This window comes from Mytilus edulis, chromosome 2 (genome assembly GCF_963676685.1).
Source record: "Mytilus edulis chromosome 2, xbMytEdul2.2, whole genome shotgun sequence".
Taxonomy (NCBI): Eukaryota; Metazoa; Mollusca; class Bivalvia; order Mytilida; family Mytilidae; genus Mytilus; species Mytilus edulis.
This window is the reverse complement of record NC_092345.1, coordinates 39,357,747-39,379,765: the sequence shown is the minus strand read 5'-3', so window position 1 is coordinate 39,379,765 and position 22,019 is coordinate 39,357,747. Positions and strand designations below refer to the sequence as shown.

Sequence of the window (22,019 nt, the reverse complement as noted above, 5' to 3'; positions counted from 1 at the left end):
TTAAAAAATGTGTCGGGTGACCGGGCCATCCAAACAAGATGGCTGCCACGGCTAACAGTAGAACATAGGGGTAAAATGTCAAAAACCAAGGCATTAAGATCAAATCTGACTGTGGTTGAATTGTTTATCAGGTCAAAATCTATCTGCCCTGAAATATTCAGATGGATTGGACGACACTTTGCTAGGTTGCTGCCCCTGAATTGGTAATTTTAAGGAAATTTTGCAGTTTTTAGCTCACCTTTCCTAAAAGGAAATGTGAGCTTTTCTCATCACTTGGCGTCCGTCGTCGTCGTCGTCTGTCGTCGTTAACAGTTTTTCAAACATCTTCTCCTCTGAAACTACTGAATGGATTTGGATGAAACTTAGCATGATTGTTCCTTAGATTATCCTGCACAAAGTTTGTGCTTCGATTTTTGATCCGTCAAAAAACATGGCCGCCGTTACTTAAAATAGAACATAGGGGTCAAATGCAGTTTTTGGCTTATATCTCAAAAAACTAAGCATTTAAAGCAAATCTGACATGGGGGTTAAAAATGTTCATTAGGTCAAGATCTATCAGCCCTGAAATTTGCAGATGAATCAAACAACCCATTGTTGGGTTGCTGCCACTTAATTGGTAATTTTAAGGAAATTTTGCAGTTTTTGGTCATTATCTTGAATATTAATATAGATAAAGATAAACTGTAAACAGCAAAAATGATCAGCAAAGTAAGATCTACAAATAAGTTAATATGAACAAAATTGTCAATTGACCCCTTAAGGGGTTATTGTCCTTTAATGACAATTTTTCACAATTTGTTCATCATATTTGCTAACTTTAAAAAATCTTCTCCTCTAAAACTACTCAACCAAATTCAACCAAACTTCATTTGAATGATCAGTAGGGTGTATAAAATAAAGTTTGTGTTTTATTTTCTATTTCGTCAAAAAACATGGCCAAAGGCATTGTTTACCAGGTGAGCGATTCAGGCTCTTGAGAGCCTCTTGTTTTAGTAGTGATTTTTGGAACTTCTCTAATTTAATCATGTTTGATGGACCTGGTTGTAGTATTTTTAAACCATAAGTGAGAACTGGTTGAATGTATGTTATGTAGATGGATATATTGATGTTACTGGGTCCAGTCCATTGGTTCCACGAAAACCAGCTGAGAGCAGGCTATATGCAGTGCGACGTGCTTTTGTTCAACATGAAGAGTTTCCGATTTCATTCTTGATGTTGATCGAATTATACCTAAATGTATTCAAGTTAAAACACAATAATTATGATTGGTAACTTTTCTAGTTTTGTTATCCACCTCTATGATTACACTTTTTTGTGGTTGTAACGTGTAGTGATGTAACTGACTGTATTGCAGAGCATGGTTGATTAAAATTTGTAAATCATAAGGGTTGTCGCTCAAAACTGCTATATCATCTGCACACGCTACAGCATTAATGTTGATGTGACCAATCTTACATCCTTGATTTGATCTTTCATATAGAGATAATAAGTCTTCAATATATTTCACGTTCACCCTGATTTCACGTTCGCCCTAGCATACATTTTATTAACGTAATATGAAAACTTTAAATGTAAAACATATAAGGATTAATACTTAAAAAATAATATTTGAGAATTTTTTTTTCAAGTTTCATCTTTAAAAAAATACATCATATCTTACTCTAAGGAGAATTATAAACAAAAAGTGCATTTTCAATCTCCGCAAAAGGAAGAAAAAAAGAAATTGCAAAAATTTACCGGTATATTTTTAGGTTTGTTCGTTCTGGTTTTTAGTGAAACCTTCGTCAATACACGAATAATGAACGTTTTAAAAGCCTCTAAATGCACAAAAAATGTAAACAGTTGTGTTAAATTTTAATATATCTACATATTACATAACTTTTCATTGTTGAAATGGTACTGAACATGTTGAAACTGTTTTTCAAGTATATTTGGGTATAAATAATGTTGAAACTCTTTTTTTAGGTATATATTGGGGTATATAATGGGGTAAAAAGTCACGCCGATTTCTGTTTACTGTTTTGATAAAAAAAAAATTACTATCAATGTGCCACCGAAGCGCATTCACAAGAAAATTTTAAAATATCAGTACATGTATAAAAACGATAAAAATTTAATAAGAATGCGAAGTCATATGTTATAGGACTACATATGTACCTGTTCGCACAGGGTCTTTCGCCCTGATTATTTTCTTTTGCCCAATAGAAATAAAGATGGAAAACGGCATGAATTTTGTCAGATAAAATTCTTTGTCTTTCAATTACATTTCTTGACCCTATGCATTTCCAAACACTATATATGCCAATTTGAAATAGTTGTCAACCTATTTATTTCATTGGGCCAAAACCGGGGCCTTATAGGACCCGGCCCATACAGAAAAAATGATCACTAGGCCAACTGCATTGCTCAACTGGCCGCCAGTTGAGGGCTAGCTGGCCATCAGTTGAGCAAATAGTTGAGGGCCAGTTGAGGGCTAGCTATTTTTTGCCATGCAAATTAGGTAGCCCTCAACTATCAGTGCTCAACTTTATGCAAATTAGTTGAGCAAAGTTGAGAAAATATCATAGTTGAGGGCTAGGTGTCCAACAGTTGAGCAATTAGAGTTGAGGGCTACCTGGCCAACAGTTGAGGACCAGGTCATTAAAAGTTGAGGGCTAGGTGGCCAATAGATGAGGACCAGGTCATTAATAGTTGAGGGCTAGGTCTTAAAAAGTTGAGAATTATGTGGTAATTGCAAACTGATGACTACACATTGTAGAAAAAATAAATTTAAATTGTGTATTTTTATAGCCAAAATACTGCTGAAAGATCTTAACTCATAACATACTACATTAATGCTTTATCCTTGCTTTTTAGAAGTTATCTAGCAAATAAGAATAGATCTCTAGTTTTATACCAAATTCATTATATTAGAATATTCTTATTTTATTAGTAATACTTTTTAAAACAAATTGTCTTAATAATAAAATAAACATGTCTCCTGTCTTACACATTTTGACAATATATAAATTAATGCATAAATATATTGTCTCATTTTATTCTTCACTCTTTAAAGTTTATAAAGAAAACACTTTAAATATCACTATTTTGAACTAAAAGAGCATAATTATACACTTATTCAAAATGGTGGAAATCAAATCTAATCCAATGTACTTACCAAAAGATGTTTCCAGAAATGTGTGTTAAACATCAATCTTCCTAAATCCAAGAGTCATGTCATCAGAAGAATACACTGCACTTTTCAATGTCAATACAGTTATTTGTAACTTTTTTTTATCTACATTCATTGTAAAATTCATATTTTATTCATGATAGGCTTGATAGCTAGAAGACATCTTTGCTTGCCATGTGCATGCTCAAACCCAGTTCAAATTTTAAATGTTTGAGGTTCTTTTGGGTATTGTGACAGTGTGATCACTTTGAGATTTGCTCCTTATAATAACTGTTAATTACCTAAATCTTGAATATTTAATATATCTTATAATAAAAGAAATACTGTTTGTTTTTATCTTTATGTCAAAGATTTAGTTAAGTTAAGATACAGAAAAATGTATAAAATTGAAAGCTTCCCTTAATTTTGCCTCAAACTTTGTGTACCGTACATTTATAATAATACTTCCTGTCCATTTGCACTAAAGACAGATAAAACAGATGGCACATAACATTTAAATCATCAGGTCATATTTCTAATTGCTCAACTTTTGCTCATCTATAAAAATTTCAAAGTCTGAATGCTCAACTTTTCCTCAACTACAAAAATTTCAAAGTCTGAATGCTCAACTTTTGCTCAACTACAAAAATTTCAAAGTCTGAAAGCTCAACTTTTGCTCAACTATATGAAAACCAAAGATCAATTGCTCAACTTTTCCTCAACTTAATGGCCAGCTTCAGTTGAGGGCCAGTTGAGCGACATCTATCCAACATACAGTGCTTGGCCAGGTTTGAACTATTTTGCTTAAAACAGCTAGCCCTCAACTGTCCGCCACATGGCTATCAACTGGCCCTCAACTTTTTTTTCTGTTGGCCTACACCTTTATATCTTGTAATGCAGTCTATTGTCTCCATTAAACTATTTATGTTCCTGTGTGTCTTTTCAAAATGATTTGAATGATGTGAAAAAGAAATCACCAGGGTCATCCCATCCTTGTCATATGATATGAAAATGTTCTTGTATCTTTTAAATGGTTGAGATCCCCACCCCTAAACCATATATTTTGGAAGATGAATTGAATGAGTAATATGCGTAGTTCCAGAGGGTTTATACTTATGTGGATTATTTTTAGGATACCTCCCATCAGCATCCTGTTACAATCATTTTTTCTGAAATAAAACTGCACTCAAAGCTAGATCATCCTGCAATCCAATCTGAAATAAGATTACTGCTTGCTTGTGGTTTAATTAGTTACTGATGCTTGCATAACCTCTCTGTTCAGTTCCATGCAATTAAGTGCAATTAATGATTCAGTCTTGGTTTTGGGTAGGACATAAATACAAATGTAATATAGGATAAACATTTAAAATTACAGAGATCATTTCATGTACTCCACAGTCATGTGATTTTTATGACCACTCTGACCATAGTGTGCACAATATCACAGCCAACTTATGACATACATGTATTACCAAAAGTTTACAATAATATCTAGAGGGTCTTAACTAAATTTTAAGCTGAAGATATTTATTAAACAATGAATTAATTTAAATAATGTTTTTTTTTAAACATGTTAAATGTAACAAAAACAACATCCAAACTAAATGCCATTGGCCGCAGTGAACACATAGAAAATGCAGGTTTAGCGCTGACCAGTCTTATAGTTGACATTACTTGTATATTATTGATGCATCAGCATTATGAACATTAATATTTCCAGTCAGGTATGCAAGAAGTCAATACAAACAGAATGGAAATAATTGGTCTCTCAGGGTTCTTCAGGCTGTAAAATCCTTGCAAAAATCTGCATCTTTTTGGTTGTTCAATATTTTATCAGCATTTTGATATCCAATGTCCTATTTTCAGACTTAAAAGGACAAATAAAGAATCAGTAGAAGTAGATGTGGAAAAGAATACAGTAACAGTTTTTGATGATGACACTGAGACAAAGTTTATATTATCTGATGTTGAATTGGTTCCATTATCTTGCAGAGGATTAAAGTTATCTCCCTTTAGCGAAGTAAATTTTACAATGCAGATTGATTCTTCCAGTTGGAAGACAGTTAAACCACTCAAGTTTGAATCTAAACAATCATACCAGGAAGAAATGGTAGAGAAAATACAACTTTATCAAGATAAATGCTTCTGTGCAAAATGTGACCAGAAAATTTTCAGGAATCACTGGTAAGAGACATTTTCATTCTTATTTGTGCATTTGAAAATAACAGCACTTCATAAGACTTCTAAAAAATGGAAAACAACACGTTTAATAATTTATTGCGTCCGAAGCGCTTTTCTGGATTTAAAGGGATCATTAGTCTTTTGACTTCCAAAGAACTTAGAATTTTTGGCATTCATTGCAATTATGAAATTTTTTATTGATATAAATTTAGTTCTTCAGTTGAATATTAAAGTCGGGTTTCAGCATTACCTTTATAGGCAACTTGCTCTTATTGGCAAGTGACCATGATAAATAACTTGTCAGTGGCAGATCCAGGGGGAGGATTCCGGGGGTAGGAAGTTGAAACCCCCATTTTTTTTTACTATCAATGTATTTGAATTGGGACATATGGTTCATGTGGTTGGAAGGCCCCCTTTTAAAAATGGCTGGATCAGCCCCTGCTTGTCCACATGAGAGAACCACTATTCCCCATTTTGTTCTTGCTGTAGAAATTTTAAACTGCCATTGATGGACATAATTTATTAAATTAGGTAAATACAATTCAATAACAGGGATGATTCCACTATATAGTTTAGGGCCGCTTGGCGGCCCTGAAATCGGCTAGCGTCCCCCAAAAAATATTTGTGAATATAAATTCCCAATCTATGAAAAGAAAATAAAAATCGGTATTTCCGAAAAAGTTTAGGACTTTGTCTCACTGAATACGACAATGGACCAGTTCAATTTTAAATCCATTTTAATCAAGGTAAACTTATAAAGATGACCTGTTGAAAAAATACCAAATAGATGATTTTTTCATTGGTTTATATAGCAAGCCATTTTGCTATTTCATTTAATTTCAAGATATCTTGTATAGTTTATAAGATATTATATGAAATATCTTACAGATTAAATAAGATATCTTATAAAGTTTATGAAATTTGAAATTTTTAAAATAATTTCATGAAATATAAGAGATATCTAATAGTTGATAATTTTTATAACATATCTTATAGATTATATAAGATATCTTATAAACTATATGAGATATCTTATTAACTATATAAGATATTTTATAAACTATAATATGTATTGTTTTTAAGATATATCTTATATGAAAGATATCTTATTAACTATATAAGATATTTTATAAACTATATGTATTGTTTATAAGATATCTTATATGAAAGATATCTTAATTACTTTAGGAGATATCTTTAAAAGTATATGATATATCTTATAAAATTTAAGTTTATAAGATATCTTATAAAATTTAAGTTTATAAGATATCTTATATAATTTTCTTTATAAGATATCCAATAAACTATATAAGATATCTTAGAAACTATATGAGATGTCTTATCAACTATATAAGATATCTTGTAAGTTATGAAAGATATCTTGTAAATTATAAAAGATATCTTGTAAATTAGATATTTATAAGATCTCATATACTTTCAGAGATCTCTAATAAACTTATGAGATATTTTAAATAATATATAAGATATCTCATATAATATATAAGACATCTTATGTAAATGAAACTATAGAAGATATCTTATATATTAAATGGGATATCTTATATATTACACGAGATATCTTGACATTTGATTAAATAGTAAAAGAGCTTGCCATAGATTAATGTTAGCTGGTATATTATGTTTATGTATATGTAATATGCTTAGGTTACTTCGAAGTGAGGCGTTGAAGAAAAAAATATATAATAGCCTTTCAAGACGTAATAATCATTTGGACTAGTGTATCATGTGCAGTGATATTCATGTAATACCACTTCCCTGGTCCAAATCCAATAACTTTCAAGTAATCTGGTGATCATATCTATGAGGTCAGAATCATATATATCATAATCAGTAGCCCATCCATAATTATTCAAAATGTTACAACTTCTTAAATCAGTGTAGTCTAAGAGGTTAAACAAAATTCCCAATTTGATGTTCAAGGGACACCCATTTGAAAACACCTGGAATCATCCCTGCAATAAGGAATGAAATGACTTTATGAAGTTGAATGCCCAAAGTGTTGTACCAAGCCACTTAAACCTCACAAGAGACCTAGGAGCAAACAAAAAGAAGAATATTTAGTTGAAGTCATATCATTAATTTTGTTGTTTTCTGTTTGTTGTTTAATTTTGGTATAATTAATATGCCTGTCCTTTAAGGGCATACGATACAGTTTTGATCCCGTATTTAAATTTTGATGAAAATTTGCATGTAGGCTATTTTTTACTTGATTAAATCAAATATGTAATAAAAAATATACCTTCATGTGCTACTTTTTGAGTAAATTGAGGTTCAAATTTCAGATATTTCCTCAAAATACAGATTTGTGGACGAATTTTTCCTTTCGATAGAAATGCATAATTTTTTTGTTTTAAAAGATAAATCTGATATGTTTTTTGTTAAATTATTTGTAATTTATGTGTTATATAAATATTGCATATATATTTGTACATTTTATTTTTACAAATAACTCAAATTTATCAAATGATCATGAATGTAGGAAAAACCGTCATTTTTTGCTGTATATTAATCAAATTTTAAAAAATTGCGCTATTTATGTTTTCAGTAAAATTGGTACACGTAATCTTCTTACGTAATCAAACCGAATGTCATTTTAAAAAAAGAGTGGTCCATGAACTTGTTTTCAAGTCAAATCAGATTGAATGATAAAAATCAGCCGATAAGTCACCGTTTGACGTCACAAAATTTACGTTAGCAACATCATTACCTCCCCTGTGACTGTATCGTATGCCCTTAAAGTATGTGAAAATAATCCAATACATCTGGGATTTTCTCATAGCCATTTTTCAGTATTCAATAATATCCTTTTCCTTGTCTCTTGACGCCTGTTGTCTGTTGTCCTCATTAATTTTTACAAAAATCTTCTTCTCTGAATCTTATTAATTGGGCCACAATTAACATGATTAACCAAACTTGGCCACATTCATCATTAGGGTATCCAGTTTAAAAAATGTGTCGATGAACCTGCCAACCAATAATGGCTGACACTGCTATAAATAGAACATGCAGTTTTTGGCTTATATCTCTGAAACTTACGGTTAAAATTTAGACAAATCTGACATGGGAGTTAAAATGTTCATCAGGTTAATTTCTATCTGCACTGAAATTTTTACCGTTTGTTCGTCCGTCGTCAACACGTTGGACATTAACTCAAAAAAGCTTTAAGCAATTTGCATAAAACTTTAGGTAATCATTTATATATAAATATGAGCTCCCTTTCAGTTTTTAGCTCACCTGGCCGAAAGGCCAAGTGAGCTTTTCTCATCACTTGGCGTCCGTCGTCGTCGTCCTGCGTTAACTTTTACAAAAATCTTCTCCTCTGAAACTACTGGGCCAAATTTAACCAAACTTGGCCACAATCATCATTGGGGTATCTAGTTTTAAAAATGTGTCCGGTGACCCGGCCAACCAACCAAGATGGCCGCCATGGCTAAAAATAGAACATAGGGGTAAAATGCAGTTTTTGGCTTATAACTCAAAAACCAAAGCATTAAGAGCAAATCTGACATGGGGTAATATTGTTCATCAGGTCAAGATCTATCTGCCCTGAAATTGTCAGATGAATCGGACATTTCATTGTTGGGTTGCTGCCCCTGAAATGGTAATTTTAAGGAAATTTTGCTGTTTTTAGCTCACCTGGCCCGAAGGGCCAAGTGAGCTTTTCCCATCACTTTGCGTCCGGCGTCCGTCGTCGTCGTCCGTCGTCCGTCGTCGTCCGTCATCGTTAACTTTTACAAAAATCTTCTCCTCTGAAACTACTGGGCCAAATCAAACCAAACTTGGCCACAATCATCATTGGGGTATCTAGTTTAAAAAATGTGTGGCGTGACCCGGTCAACCAACCAAGATGGCCGCCACGGCTAAAAATAGAACATAGGGGTAAAATGCAGTTTTTGGCTTATAACTCAAAAACCAAAGCATTTAGAGCAAATCTGACATGGGTAAAAATGTGTATCAGGTCAAGATCTATCTGCCCTGAAATTTTCAGATGAATCGGTCAATCGGTTGTTGGGTTGCTGCCCCTGAATTGGTAATTTTGAGGAAATTTTGCTGTTTTTGGTTATTATCTTGAACAGTCAGGGGACTTACTGAAATAAGTGATTTTTAAATCACTTATTTGAGTAGCAAATTCGAGGTTTTGTCACAAATTGGGATTTTGTAGTTTTTTCAAAATTTTAAACACATAGGTTTAAATAACATGTTTTAATTAGTAAAATTAAAAAATATGAACTTTTTGCTTCTTTTAAGTAGCAAGTTTTATGCCTTTGATGCTATCATTTACCTGAAAATTCTATTTTAGTTGAAAAAATGCTATAATAATGGCTTTACATAATGAACTGATACTTTCTTAAAAGATTTTTCACAGCAGTGGGAGTATTTTTCCTGTGAAGTTCAAGGTTTCATCTTTCAGATTATGTAATAAAATTCTACTGTTCGCGATAAAAATTTCACTGTTCGGGGGTGTTGAAATTAGTGGGGGTTATTAAAAGAATGATACTTAAAGAAGTGATTTTTGGGAAGGAAATTAAGGTCTGATACTTAAACAAGTGATTTTTATGTCATTATCCTTGATTCAGTACAAGGTCATCACCTGAAATGACCTGGTCATCCTAGACAACACAGATGTTGGTTCTGATAAGTTTAGAAACATAATTAGTCCCTGGATCATTAGTATTCTATATTTAAAGCTACACTAATATTAAATCACTTCTTCTAGTGATTTATTTGTACTACTTAAATAGGTGATTATTAAAGAAAGACAACTCTAACTTCCAACCTTTATGGAAATAATGTTACTTGAATCAGTGATTTAGAAAATCACTTGTTTAAGTAAGTCCCCTGACTGTTGAATATTATTATAGATAGAGGTAAACTGTAAACAGCAATAATGTTCAGCAAAGTAAGATCTACAAATAAGTCAACATGACCAAAATGGTCAGTTGACCCGTTTAGGAGTTATTGCCCTTTATAGTCAATTTTTAACCATTTTTCGTTAATTAAAGTAATCTTTTACAAAAATCTTCTCCTCTGAAACTACTGGGCCAAATTAATCCAAACTTGGCCACAATCATCTTTGGGGTATCTAGTTTAAAAAATGTGTGGCATGACCTGGTCAACCAACCAAGATGGCCGCCACGGCTAAAATTAGAACAAAGGGGTAAAATGCAGTTTTTGGCTTATAACTCAAAAACCAAAGCATTTTGAGGAAATCTGACATGGGATAAAAATGTTTATCAGGTCAAGATCTATCTGCCCTGAAATTGTCAGATGAATCGGTCAATCGGTTGTTGGGTTGCTGCCCCTGAATTGGTAATTTTGAGGAAATTTTGCTGTTTTTGGTTATTATCTTGAATATTATTATAGATAGAGATAAACTGTAAACAGCAATAATGTTCAGCAAAGTAAGATCTACAAATAAGTCAACATGACCAAAATGGTCAGTTGACCCGTTTAGGAGTTATTGCCCTTTATAGTCAATTTTTAACCATTTTTCGTAAATTAAAGTAATCTTTTACAAAAATCTTCTCCTCTGAAACTACTGGGCCAAATTAATCCAAACTTGGCCACAATCATCTTTGGGGTATCTAGTTTAAAAAATGTGTGGCATGACCTGGTCAACCAACCAAGATGGCCGCCACCGCTAAAAATAGAACATAGGGGTAAAATGCAGTTTTTGGCTTATAACTCAAAAACCAAAGCATTTTGAGGAAATCTGACATGAAATAAAAATGTTTATCAGGTCAAGATCTATCTGCCCTGAAATTTTCAGATGAATCGGTCAATCGGTTGTTGTGTTGCTGCCCCTGAATTGGTAATTTTATGGAAATTTTGCTGCTTTGGTTATTATCTTGAATATTATTATAGATAGAGATAAACTGTAAACAGCAATAATGTTCAGCAAAGTAAGATCTACAAATAAGTCAACATGACCAAAATGGTCAGTTGACCCGTTTAGGAGTTATTGCCCTTTATAGTCAATTTTTAACCATTTTTCGTAAATTAAAGTAATCTTTTACAAAAATCTTCTCCTCTGAAACTACTGGGCCAAATTAATCCAAACTTAGCCACAATCATCTTTGGGGTATCTAGTTTAAAAAATGTGTGGCATGACCTGGTCAACCAACCAAGATGGCCGCCACGGCTAAAATTAGAACAAAGGGGTAAAATGCAGTTTTTGGCTTATAACTCAAAAACCAAAGCATTTTGAGGAAATCTGACATGGGATAAAAATGTTTATCAGGTCAAGATCTATCTGCCCTGAAATTGTCAGATGAATCGGTCAATCGGTTGTTGGGTTGCTGCCCCTGAATTGGTAATTTTGAGGAAATTTTGCTGTTTTTAGCTCACCTGGCCCGAAGGGCCAAGTGAGCTTTTCTCATCACTTGGCGTCCGGCGTCCGTCGTCGTCCGGCGTCGTCCGGCGTCCGGCGTCCGTCGTCCGTCGTCGTTAACTTTTACAAAAATCTTCTCCTCTGAAACTACTGGGCCAAATTTAACCAAACTTGGCCACAATCATCATTGGGGTATCTAGTTTAAAAAATGTGTTCGGTTACCCGGCCAACCAACCAAGATGGCCGCCATGGCTAAAAATAGAACATAGGGGTCAAATGCAGTTTTTGGCTTATAACTCTGAAACCGAAGCATTTAGAGCAAATCTGACGTGGGGTTAAATTGTTTATTAAGTCAAGATCTATCTGCCCTAAAATTTTCAGACGAATCGGACAACCGGTTGTTGGGTTGCTGCCCCTGAATTGGCAATTTTAAGGAAATTTTGCCGTTATATGGTTATTATCTTGAATATTATTATAGATAGAGATAAACTGTAAACAGCAATAATGTTCAGCAAAGTAAGATCTACAAATAAGTCAACATGACCGAAATGGTCAGTTGACCCATATAGGAGTTATTGCCCTTTATAGTCAATTTTTAACCATTTTTCGTAAATCTTAGTAATCTTTTACAAAAATTTTCTCCTCTGAAACCACTGGGCCAAATTTATCCAAACTTGGCCACAATTATCTTTGGGGTATCTTGTTTAAAAAATGTGTCCAGGGACCCGGCCAACCAACCAAGATGGCTGCCATGGCTAAAAATAGAACATAGGGGTAAAATGCAGTTTTTGGCTTATAACTTAAAAACCAAAGCATTAAGAGCAAATCTGACTATTAGAAAATTGTTTATCAGGTCAAGATCTATCTACCCTGAAATTTTCAGATGAATCTGACAACCTGTTGTTGGGTTGCTGCCCCTGAATTGGTAATTTTAAGGAAATTTTACTGTTTTTGGTTATTATCTTGAAAATTATTAAAGATAGAAATAAACTCTAAACAGCAATAATGTTCAGCAAAGTAAGATTTACAAATAAGTCAACATGACCGAAATGGTCAGTTGACCCATATAGGAGTTATTGTCCTTTATAGTCAATTTTTAACCATTTTTCGTAAATCTTAGTAATCTGTACAAAAATCTTCTCCTCTGAAACTACTGGGCCAAATTAATCCAAACTTATCCACAATCATCTTTTGGGTATCTAGTTTCAAAAATGTGTCCGATGACCCGGCCATCCAACCAAGATGGCCGCCATGGCTAAAAATAGAAGATAGGGGTAAAATGCAGTTTTTGGCTTATGACTCAAAAACCAAAGCCTTTAGAGCAAATCTGACAGGGGGATAAATTGTTTATCAGGTCAAGATCTATCTGCCCTGAAATTTTCAGATAAATCGGACAACCCGTTGTTGGGTTCCTGCCCCTGAATTGGTAATTTTAAGGAAATTTTACTGTTTTTGGTTATTATCTTGAAAATTATTATAGATAGAAATAAACTGTAAACAGCAATAATGTTCAGCAAAGTAAGATTTACAAATAAGTCCACATGACCGAAATGGTCAATTGACCCCCTAAGGAGTTATTGTCCTTTATAGTCAATTTTCAACAATTTTTATAAAATTTGTAAATTTTTACTAACATTTTCCACTGAAACTACTGGGCCAACTTCATTATAGATAGAGATAATTGTAAGCTGCAAGGATGTTCAGTAAAGTAAGATGTACAAACACATCACCATCACCAAAATACAATTTTGTCATGAATCCATCTGCTTCCTTTGTTTAATAGTCACATAGACCAAGGTGAGCGACACAGGCTCTTTAGAGCCTCTAGTTGGTTATTATCTTGAATATTATTATAGATAGAGATAAACTGTAAACAGCAATAATGTTCAGCAAAGTAAGATCTACAAATAAGTCAACATGACCAAAATGGTCAGTTGACCCGTTTAGGAGTTATTGCCCTTTATAGTCAATTTTTAACCATTTTTCGTAAATTAAAGTAATCTTTTACAAAAATCTTCTCCTCTGAAACTACTGGGCCAAATTAATCCAAACTTGGCCACAATCATCTTTGGGGTATCTAGTTTAAAAAATGTGTGGCATGACCTGGTCAACCAACCAAGATGGCCGCCACCGCTAAAAATAGAACATAGGGGTAAAATGCAGTTTTTGGCTTATAACTCAAAAACCAAAGCATTTTGAGGAAATCTGACATGAAATAAAAATGTTTATCAGGTCAAGATCTATCTGCCCTGAAATTTTCAGATGAATCGGTCAATCGGTTGTTGTGTTGCTGCCCCTGAATTGGTAATTTTATGGAAATTTTGCTGCTTTGGTTATTATCTTGAATATTATTATAGATAGAGATAAATTGTAAACAGCAATAATGTTCAGCAAAGTAAGATCTACAAATAAGTCAACATGACCAAAATGGTCAGTTGACCCCTTAAGGAGTTATTGCCCTTTATAGTCAATTTTTAACAATTTTCATTAATTTGGTAAATTTATGTAAATTTTTACCAAATATAGTTCTCTGTTACTAATGGGCAAAGTTCATTATAGATATAATTGTAAGAAGCAAAATCGTTCAGTAAAGAAAGAACTTCAAACACATCACCATCACCAAAATACAATTTTGTCATGAATCCATTTGTGTCCTTTGTTTAATATGCACATAGACCAAGGTGAGCGACACAGGCTCTTTAGAGCCTCTAGTTGGTTATTATCTTGAATATTATTATAGATAGAGATAAACTGTAAACAGCAATAATGTTCAGCAAAGTAAGATCTACAAATAAGTCAACATGACCAAAATGGTCAGTTGACCACTTTAGGAGTTATTGCCCTTTATAGTCAATTTTTAACCATTTTTCGTAAATCTTAGTAATCTTTTAGAAAAATCTTCTCCTCTGAAACTACTGGGCCAAATTTAACCAAACTTGGCCATAATCATCATTGGGGTATCTTGTTTAAAAAATGTGTCTGGTGACCCGGCCAACTAACCAAGATGGCCGCCATGGCTAAAAATAGAACATAGGGGGTAAAATGCAGTTTTTGGCTTACAACTCAAAAACCAAAGCATTTAGAGCAAATCTGACAAGGAGTAAAATTGTTCATCAGGTCAAGATCTATCTGCCCTGAAATTGTCAGATGAATAGGACATTCCGTTGTTGGGTTGCTGCCCCTGAAATGGTAATTTTAAGGAAATTTTGCTGTTTTTGGTTATTATCTTGAATATTATTATAGATAGAGATAAACTGTAAACAGCAATAATGTTCAGCAAAGTAAGATCTACAAATAAGTCAACATGACCAAAATGGTCAGTTGACCACTTTAGGAGTTATGCCCTTTATAGTCAATTTTTAACCATTTTTCGTAAATCTTAGTAATCTTTTAGAAAAATCTTCTCCTCTGAAACTACTGGGCCAAATTTAACCAAACTTAGCCATATTCATCATTGGTGTATCTAGTTAAAAAAAATGTGTCCGGTAACGCGGCCAACAAACCAAGATGGCTGCCATGGCTAAAAATAGAACATGGGGGTAAAATGCAGTTTTTATACGACCGCAAATTTTGAAAAAATTTTCGTCGTATATTGCTATCACGTTGGCGTCAGCGTCGTCGTCGTCGTCGTCGTCGTCGTCGTCGTCGTCGTCGTCGTCGTCGTCGTCGTCGTCGTCGTCGTCGTCCGGCGTCCGAATACTTTTAGTTTTCGCACTCTAACTTTAGTAAAAGTGAATAGAAATCTATGAAATTTTAACACGAGGTTTATGACCATAAAAGGAAGGTTGGTATTGGTTTTGGGAGTTTTGGTCCCAACATTTTAGGAATAAGGGGCCAAAAAGGGCCCAAATAAGCATTTTCTTGGTTTTCGCACCATAACTTTAGTTTAAGTTAATAGAAATCTATGAAATTTTGACACAAGGTTTATGACCACAAAAGAAAGATTGGGATTGATTTTGGGAGTTTTGGTTATAATAGTTTAGGAATAAGGGGCCAATAAAGGGCCCAAATAAGCATTTTTCTTGGTTTTTGCACAATAACCTTAGGTTAAGTAAATAGAAATCTATGAAATTTAAACACAATGTTTATGACCACAAAAGGAAGGTTGGTATTGATTTTGGGAGTTTAGGACCCAACAGTTTAGGAATTAGGGGCCAAAAAGGGACCCAAATAAGCATTTTTCTTGGTTTTCGCACTATAATGTTAGTATAAGTAAATACAAATCTATGAAATTTAAACACAAGGCTTATGACCATAAAAGGAAGGTTGGTATTGATTTTGGGAGTTTTGGTTCCAACAGTTTAGGAAAAAGGGGCCCAAAGGGTCCAAAATTAAACTTTGTTTGATTTCATCAAAATTGAATAATTGGGGTTCTTTGATATGCCGAATCTAACTGTATATGTAGATTCTCAACTTTTGGTCCCGTTTTCAAATTGGTCTACATTAAGGTCCAAAGGGTCCAAAATTAAACTTAGTTTGATTTTGACAAAAAATGAATCGGTTGGGTTCTTTGATATGTTGAATCTAAAAATGTACTTAGATTCTTGATTATTGAAGTTTTTTGGTCCAGTTTTCAAATTGGTCTACATTAAGGTCCAAAGGGTCCAAAATTAAACTTTGTTTGATTTCATCAAAAATTGAATCCTTGGGGTTCTTTGATATGCCAAATCTAACTGTGTATGTAGATTCTTCATTTTTGGTCCTGTTTTCAAATTTCAAATTCTACATTAAAGTCCAAAGGGTCCAAAATTAAACTAAGTTTGATTTTAACAAAAATTGAATTCTTGGGCCTCTTTGATATGCTGAATCTAAACATGTACTTAGATTTTTGATTATGGGCCCAGTTTTCAAGTTGGTCCAAATCAGGATCTAAAATTATTATATTAAGTATTGTGCAATAGCAAGTCTTTTCAATTGCACAGTATTGTGCAATGGCAAGAAATATCTAATTGCACAATATTGTGAAATAGCAAATTTTTTTTTAATTAGAGTTATCTTTCTTTGTCCAGAATAGTAAGCAAGAAATATCCTATTGCACAATATTGTGCAATAGCAAGAATTTTTTTTAATTGGAGTTATCTTTCTTTGTCCAGAATCAACTTAAATCTTTGTTATATACAATATACAATGTATATACACTTTTTACTACCAACTGATAAATTTAAATAATCTTTACCGTTCAGTGATAACAAGCAGTTTTTTTACATCTTAATATTTTATGATGTATTTAAATGAGTAGTTATTGTTGCAAACTCCATTAGAAATTTGAATTGATATCAGTTTTGAAAAAGGGAAACGGGGATGTGAAAAAAAGGGGGGGGGGTTAAATTTTTCTCATTTCAGATTTCATAAATAAAAAGAAAATTTCTTCAAACATTTTTTTGAGAGGATTAATATTCAACAGCATAGTGATTTGCTCAAAGGCAAAAAAAACCTTTTAAGTTCATTAGACCACATTCATTCTGTGTCAGAAACCTATGCTGTGTCAACTATTTAATTTTAGATTTAAAAAGTTTGAAGAAGAAATCTTTAATTGATTTGTAAAATCTTGGCATTTGTTTTGTGTATAAAAAAACCATGTAATGTCAAAAATTTGATCACAATTCAAATTCAGAGCTGTATCATGCTTGAATGTTTTGTCCATACTTGCCCCAACTGTTCAGGGTTCGACCTCTGCGGTCGTATAAAGCTGCGCCCTGCGGAGCACCTGGTTGGCTTTTAACTCAAAAACCAAAGCATTAAGAGCAAATCTGACAGGAAGTAAAATTGTTGATCAGGTCGCCATCTATCTGCCCTGGAATTTTCAGATGAATCAGATAATCGGTTGTTAGGTTGCTGCCCCTGAATATGTAATTATGAGGAAATTTTGCTGTTTTTTGTTATTATCTTGAATATTATTATAGATAGAGATAAACTGTAAACGGCAATAATGTACAGCAAAGTAAGAACTAAAAATAAGTCAGTATGACCAAAATAGTCAATTGACCCCCTAAGGAGTTATTGCCCTTCATAGTCAATTTTTAACAATTTTCTTAAAATTTGAAGATTTTCGATAGCATTTTCCACAGAAAGTACTGTTATAGATAATTGTAAGCAGCAAGGATGTTAAGTAAAGTAAGATCTACAAACACATCACCATCACCAAAACACAATTTTGTCATGAATCCATCTGTGTCCATTGTTTAATATTCACAAGGACCAAGGTGAGCGACACAGGCTCTTTAGAGCCTCTAGTTTGTTTTTATTTTAGATTTCATGTTTTTATTGATTGAAATAAAGGGGGATTTTCCAAATTTCTGACAATTATTAAAAAATGCCATCACCAACTTGCAAGAAATTTAGATGAATTATTTATATCTGTTGACATGAGCTCCCTTTCAATTTTTATAAATTTTAGATCTTAGGTTTCTGAGTTACAGGGTTTTATTCATAAAAAAGGGGGATTTTCAAGTTTCTGACAATAACTCAAACATGCTTTGAGCAGTTCACATGAAACTTTGGTGAATTGTTATCATTTTTTGATAAAAAGTAAAATCACAAAAATACTGAACTTAGAGGAAGATCAATTGGGAAAGTCCATAATCACATGGCAAAATCAAATAACAAAACGCATTAAAAACGAATGGACAAAAACTGTCATATTCCTGACTTGGTACAGGCATTTTCAAATGTAGAAAATGGTGGATTAAACCTGGTTCTGTAGCGCTAACCCTCTCACTTTAATGACAGTCTCATCAATTTCCGATATTTTTACATTGATGCGTTAAATAAACAGACACAATAAATATAATTGTCAAAATATGGGTACATCAGTCATCATCGTTTAACAATTTTAAAAGGGACAATTTAACCGAACACAAAAACATCTACTATCTACGAACACATTTATTGATTTGAGTGTCTGACGTCAGAAAATTTTATATGTCACATAAATTTGTCGTTCAATGTACGTACAAACAATTTTAAAATTTTCATGGGAATGTTAGCATACAGGGTTAAAAAATCAAAAGTATGTAAGAATAAATTTAAGAAATAGACCGAGATTTAAACTAGTCCAAAAGTTATATATAGAATCTATAAGAATCCAAAAATAGTTAATTCCACTACGCGATTGAATGATTTTGACGCCAGGTTCAACGTATATTGTGATTCATAATAGAAATATATCATAATGACATATAAATAGAACAATATCATACTGACGGGATCTTTTAAAGTACAGAGTCACGTTATAAGAACAAAAGAAATACAAAAAGTCGCAAATACAAAACAAACCACAAAAAATGAAAGCCGATACAAACACATTGACGAGATGTATAAGTACCGAGCCACGTGAAACGGAAATCACATGAAACCATTCAACAGTAAAAGTAATATTAATAATAGAACAAAGACAAATGAAAGAACTGTGACGGGATTGCTTCCCTTAGAAAAACTTAGTAGATACTTAGTCAGCCGTAAGCGGTTGAGCTAAGGAAGTACTTCTTTAGCTCAGTTGGTTAGCGCGCTGCCTTGTAACACAGAGGTACCGGGTTCGAGTCCCGGTGGAGACAAGCAATGTTGTAATGAAATACGTGCTCTCCGGTTACATTGGCGCCCAACAATAATAACCCACGGTTAGAAGAATTACCTAGCCAGGTTAAAATATAAATATAAAAAAGATGAAAATATCATCATTATAGAGTATAATGACTCTTGAGGTGGGGGAAGTGTGACGGGATTGCTTCCCTTAGAAAAACTTAGTAGATACTTAGTCAGCCGTAAGCGGTTGAGCAAAGGAAGTACTTCTTTAGCTCAGTCGGTTAGCGCGCTGCCTTGTAACACAGAGGTACCGGGTTCGAGTCCCGGTGGAGACTAGCAATTTTGTAATGAAATTCGTGCTCTCCGGTTACAGAACTATAAAACACGTTGTTAAGATGATAAACAACATCAGTACGAAGAATCTATACATCAAGACCATCGTGTATTATTTGAGAAGTTGATACGGAATATTTATCAACAAGGTCTTGGTACCTTCCGATGAACTTTTTTAGAAAAAGAACAAGACGTTCTTTGACATACCCCTGTTTCATCAACTTTCTACTCAGACACTGATGACGTATTACAAAGTCTGAGTAGGAGCTGCAAGCTCTTGAATATCGAATAAGTTGGGAAATATATATCCCATATGCAGGTGAAGTTGGTATATTGCTACTAAGGTGGGGGAAATTTATGATTTCAAAATTAAAATCGTCTGGTTTGTCATAGATTCTGGTACTGAGATGACTGTGTAAGTCAAATTCGAGACATAAGTCTAAAAATGAGGCGGAGGAAGCCGTGTCTGTTGTTTCTTTAATCTCTAGTTCTGGGGGATATATTAATGGAACCCAATCAGAAAAGTTCGGATTGTTTATGGAAAGAACATCATCAATATATCTGAAAGTGAAATTAAATAATCTGGCTTCTTTGATTCTCTTGTTTTTTACAAGTGTCTGGAGGAACTCCGATTCATATGAAAATAAGAATAGGTCGGCAAGAAGAGGCACACAGTTTGTTGTCGATAAGAAACTCCAGCATACTGACCACTTGTTCTTCTGTGTAGCATATTTTACCTTTTTGTTTGTCACTATTTACGAAATATGCCTTATGAAATCCCAAAGTAATAAATTTATAGCGTATGCTACCATTTTTATGTTGAAAGGCATTGTGGATTATTTCTTTTAGGCGATTTTTCAATTTCACATGGGGAATGATGGTATACAGGGTTGAAAAATCAAAAGTTTTGATGGAACTAATTTCAGAAAAAGACCGAGATTTAAAATTGTCTAGAAGTTCTTTAGAATTTTTAAGAATCCACATATGGTTAATACCACTACGCGAGTAAACAGTTTCACAGTATTTCTGAAGACCCTCTTTCACTGCGGACAGAATTTTAGTCAATCTAATGGACAATTCTTTAGTAGAACATGAAGATGAGCCAGCAATATACCGTTGTTTGTACGGAATTTTATAAAGCTTTGGTATCCAATACAAACAAGGTAAGCTCCCTTTCCATTTTCATAAATTTCTAATATGACATTGAGAAGTAATTGAATTTTATTCTTTGAAAATGTGACAGGCGTATCGTATGCGCTCATGGCGCAGCTGCCCATCCCTAGATTTTCCATCATCTATCATGGAAAACTTCATGGAATTCCATGAAGTATTGGAACCTGTTTTACATGGAAATCCATGGAAAATGAAAAAAGAAAAAAAAAGGGAAATAATAATATTTCCATCCTAAACATTTTCCATGGAAATATTTTCCATGATGTTTTTCCATGGAATTCCATGGAAATATTTTCATCATTTCCATTTAAAATGTATTGCTCAAACTAACCTGTAATAATGAAGGTATAAAAACGGCAGATTCCAAATAAGAAAGTTGAAAAGTTCCCAAAATTATGTTTAACAAAATCAACACCAATGAAGTTCTGTTTTGGAATACATGTTATACTTATATAAGTTATCACTTTTTGACAAAAAATACATCTCTTCACATTATATTTTTTAAATAAATAACACCTTAAAAAAATGTTGCTATCATAACAAAATTGACAGACATTTTGACGGAAAATTCTTATGTTAACAACACAAAAAATCTTAATATTTTCAGTATTTTCAAGGTTTGGATGTATATCTTGATTTAATATGAAAGGCAAATTGGAATAAAACGTTTCTGAACATCTGCACAAAAAAAAAAGGAATTGGAATAACTTTTAAAAAGGATTATCTTGGAGTTGCTAACATAAGATTTGACAGACATGAACAATGCTGCTAACATAATATTTGACAGAAATTAAGTTGTTGCTAACATAAAATTTGACGGACTTTATTGTTGCTAACATAATATTTGACGGACTTTTTTGTTGCTAACATAACATTTGACAGACTTTTTTGTTGCTAACATAATATTTGACGGACTTTTTTGTTGCTAACATAATATTTGACGGACTTTTTTGTTGCTAACATAAGATTTGACGGACATTATTGTTGCTAACATAAACTTTGACGGACTAAATAGTGTTGCTAACATAAGATGTTGACGGACTTGTTGCTAACATAAGATTGTGCTAACATAAATAAATTTGACAGACAATATATATTTGAGATTATTAACCAACATTGGAGATCTTATCCAAGTGAAAGATATATTAAGAACTCCTGCAAAATACCGCTGCCTGAAATTAAAAAAGATTTCAACCCAGGACAGATAACTCTAATTTGTAGCACATCCAAATGTTGCTAACATAAAATGACAAGTTTGACAGAAATTATGTTAGCAACAGATTTGATTAAACTATTGATTAAATAAAG

The 22,019-nt window shown here is 33.1% G+C and overlaps 1 protein-coding gene across 5 annotated transcripts in view; it reads left to right on the top strand.

Annotated features, from left to right (window-relative positions):
- LOC139510162 (E3 ubiquitin-protein ligase E3D-like) overlaps nucleotides 1–22,019 on the top strand; it is a 102,537-nt gene that overhangs the window by 11,348 nt on the left and 69,170 nt on the right. For all 5 annotated transcript variants that reach the window (XM_071296517.1, XM_071296516.1, XM_071296515.1 and 2 more), the window contains one exon: nucleotides 5,018–5,335. In XM_071296517.1, the coding sequence (XP_071152618.1) occupies nucleotides 5,018–5,335 (318 nt within the window). The remainder of the gene's footprint in view (nucleotides 1–5,017; nucleotides 5,336–22,019) is intronic.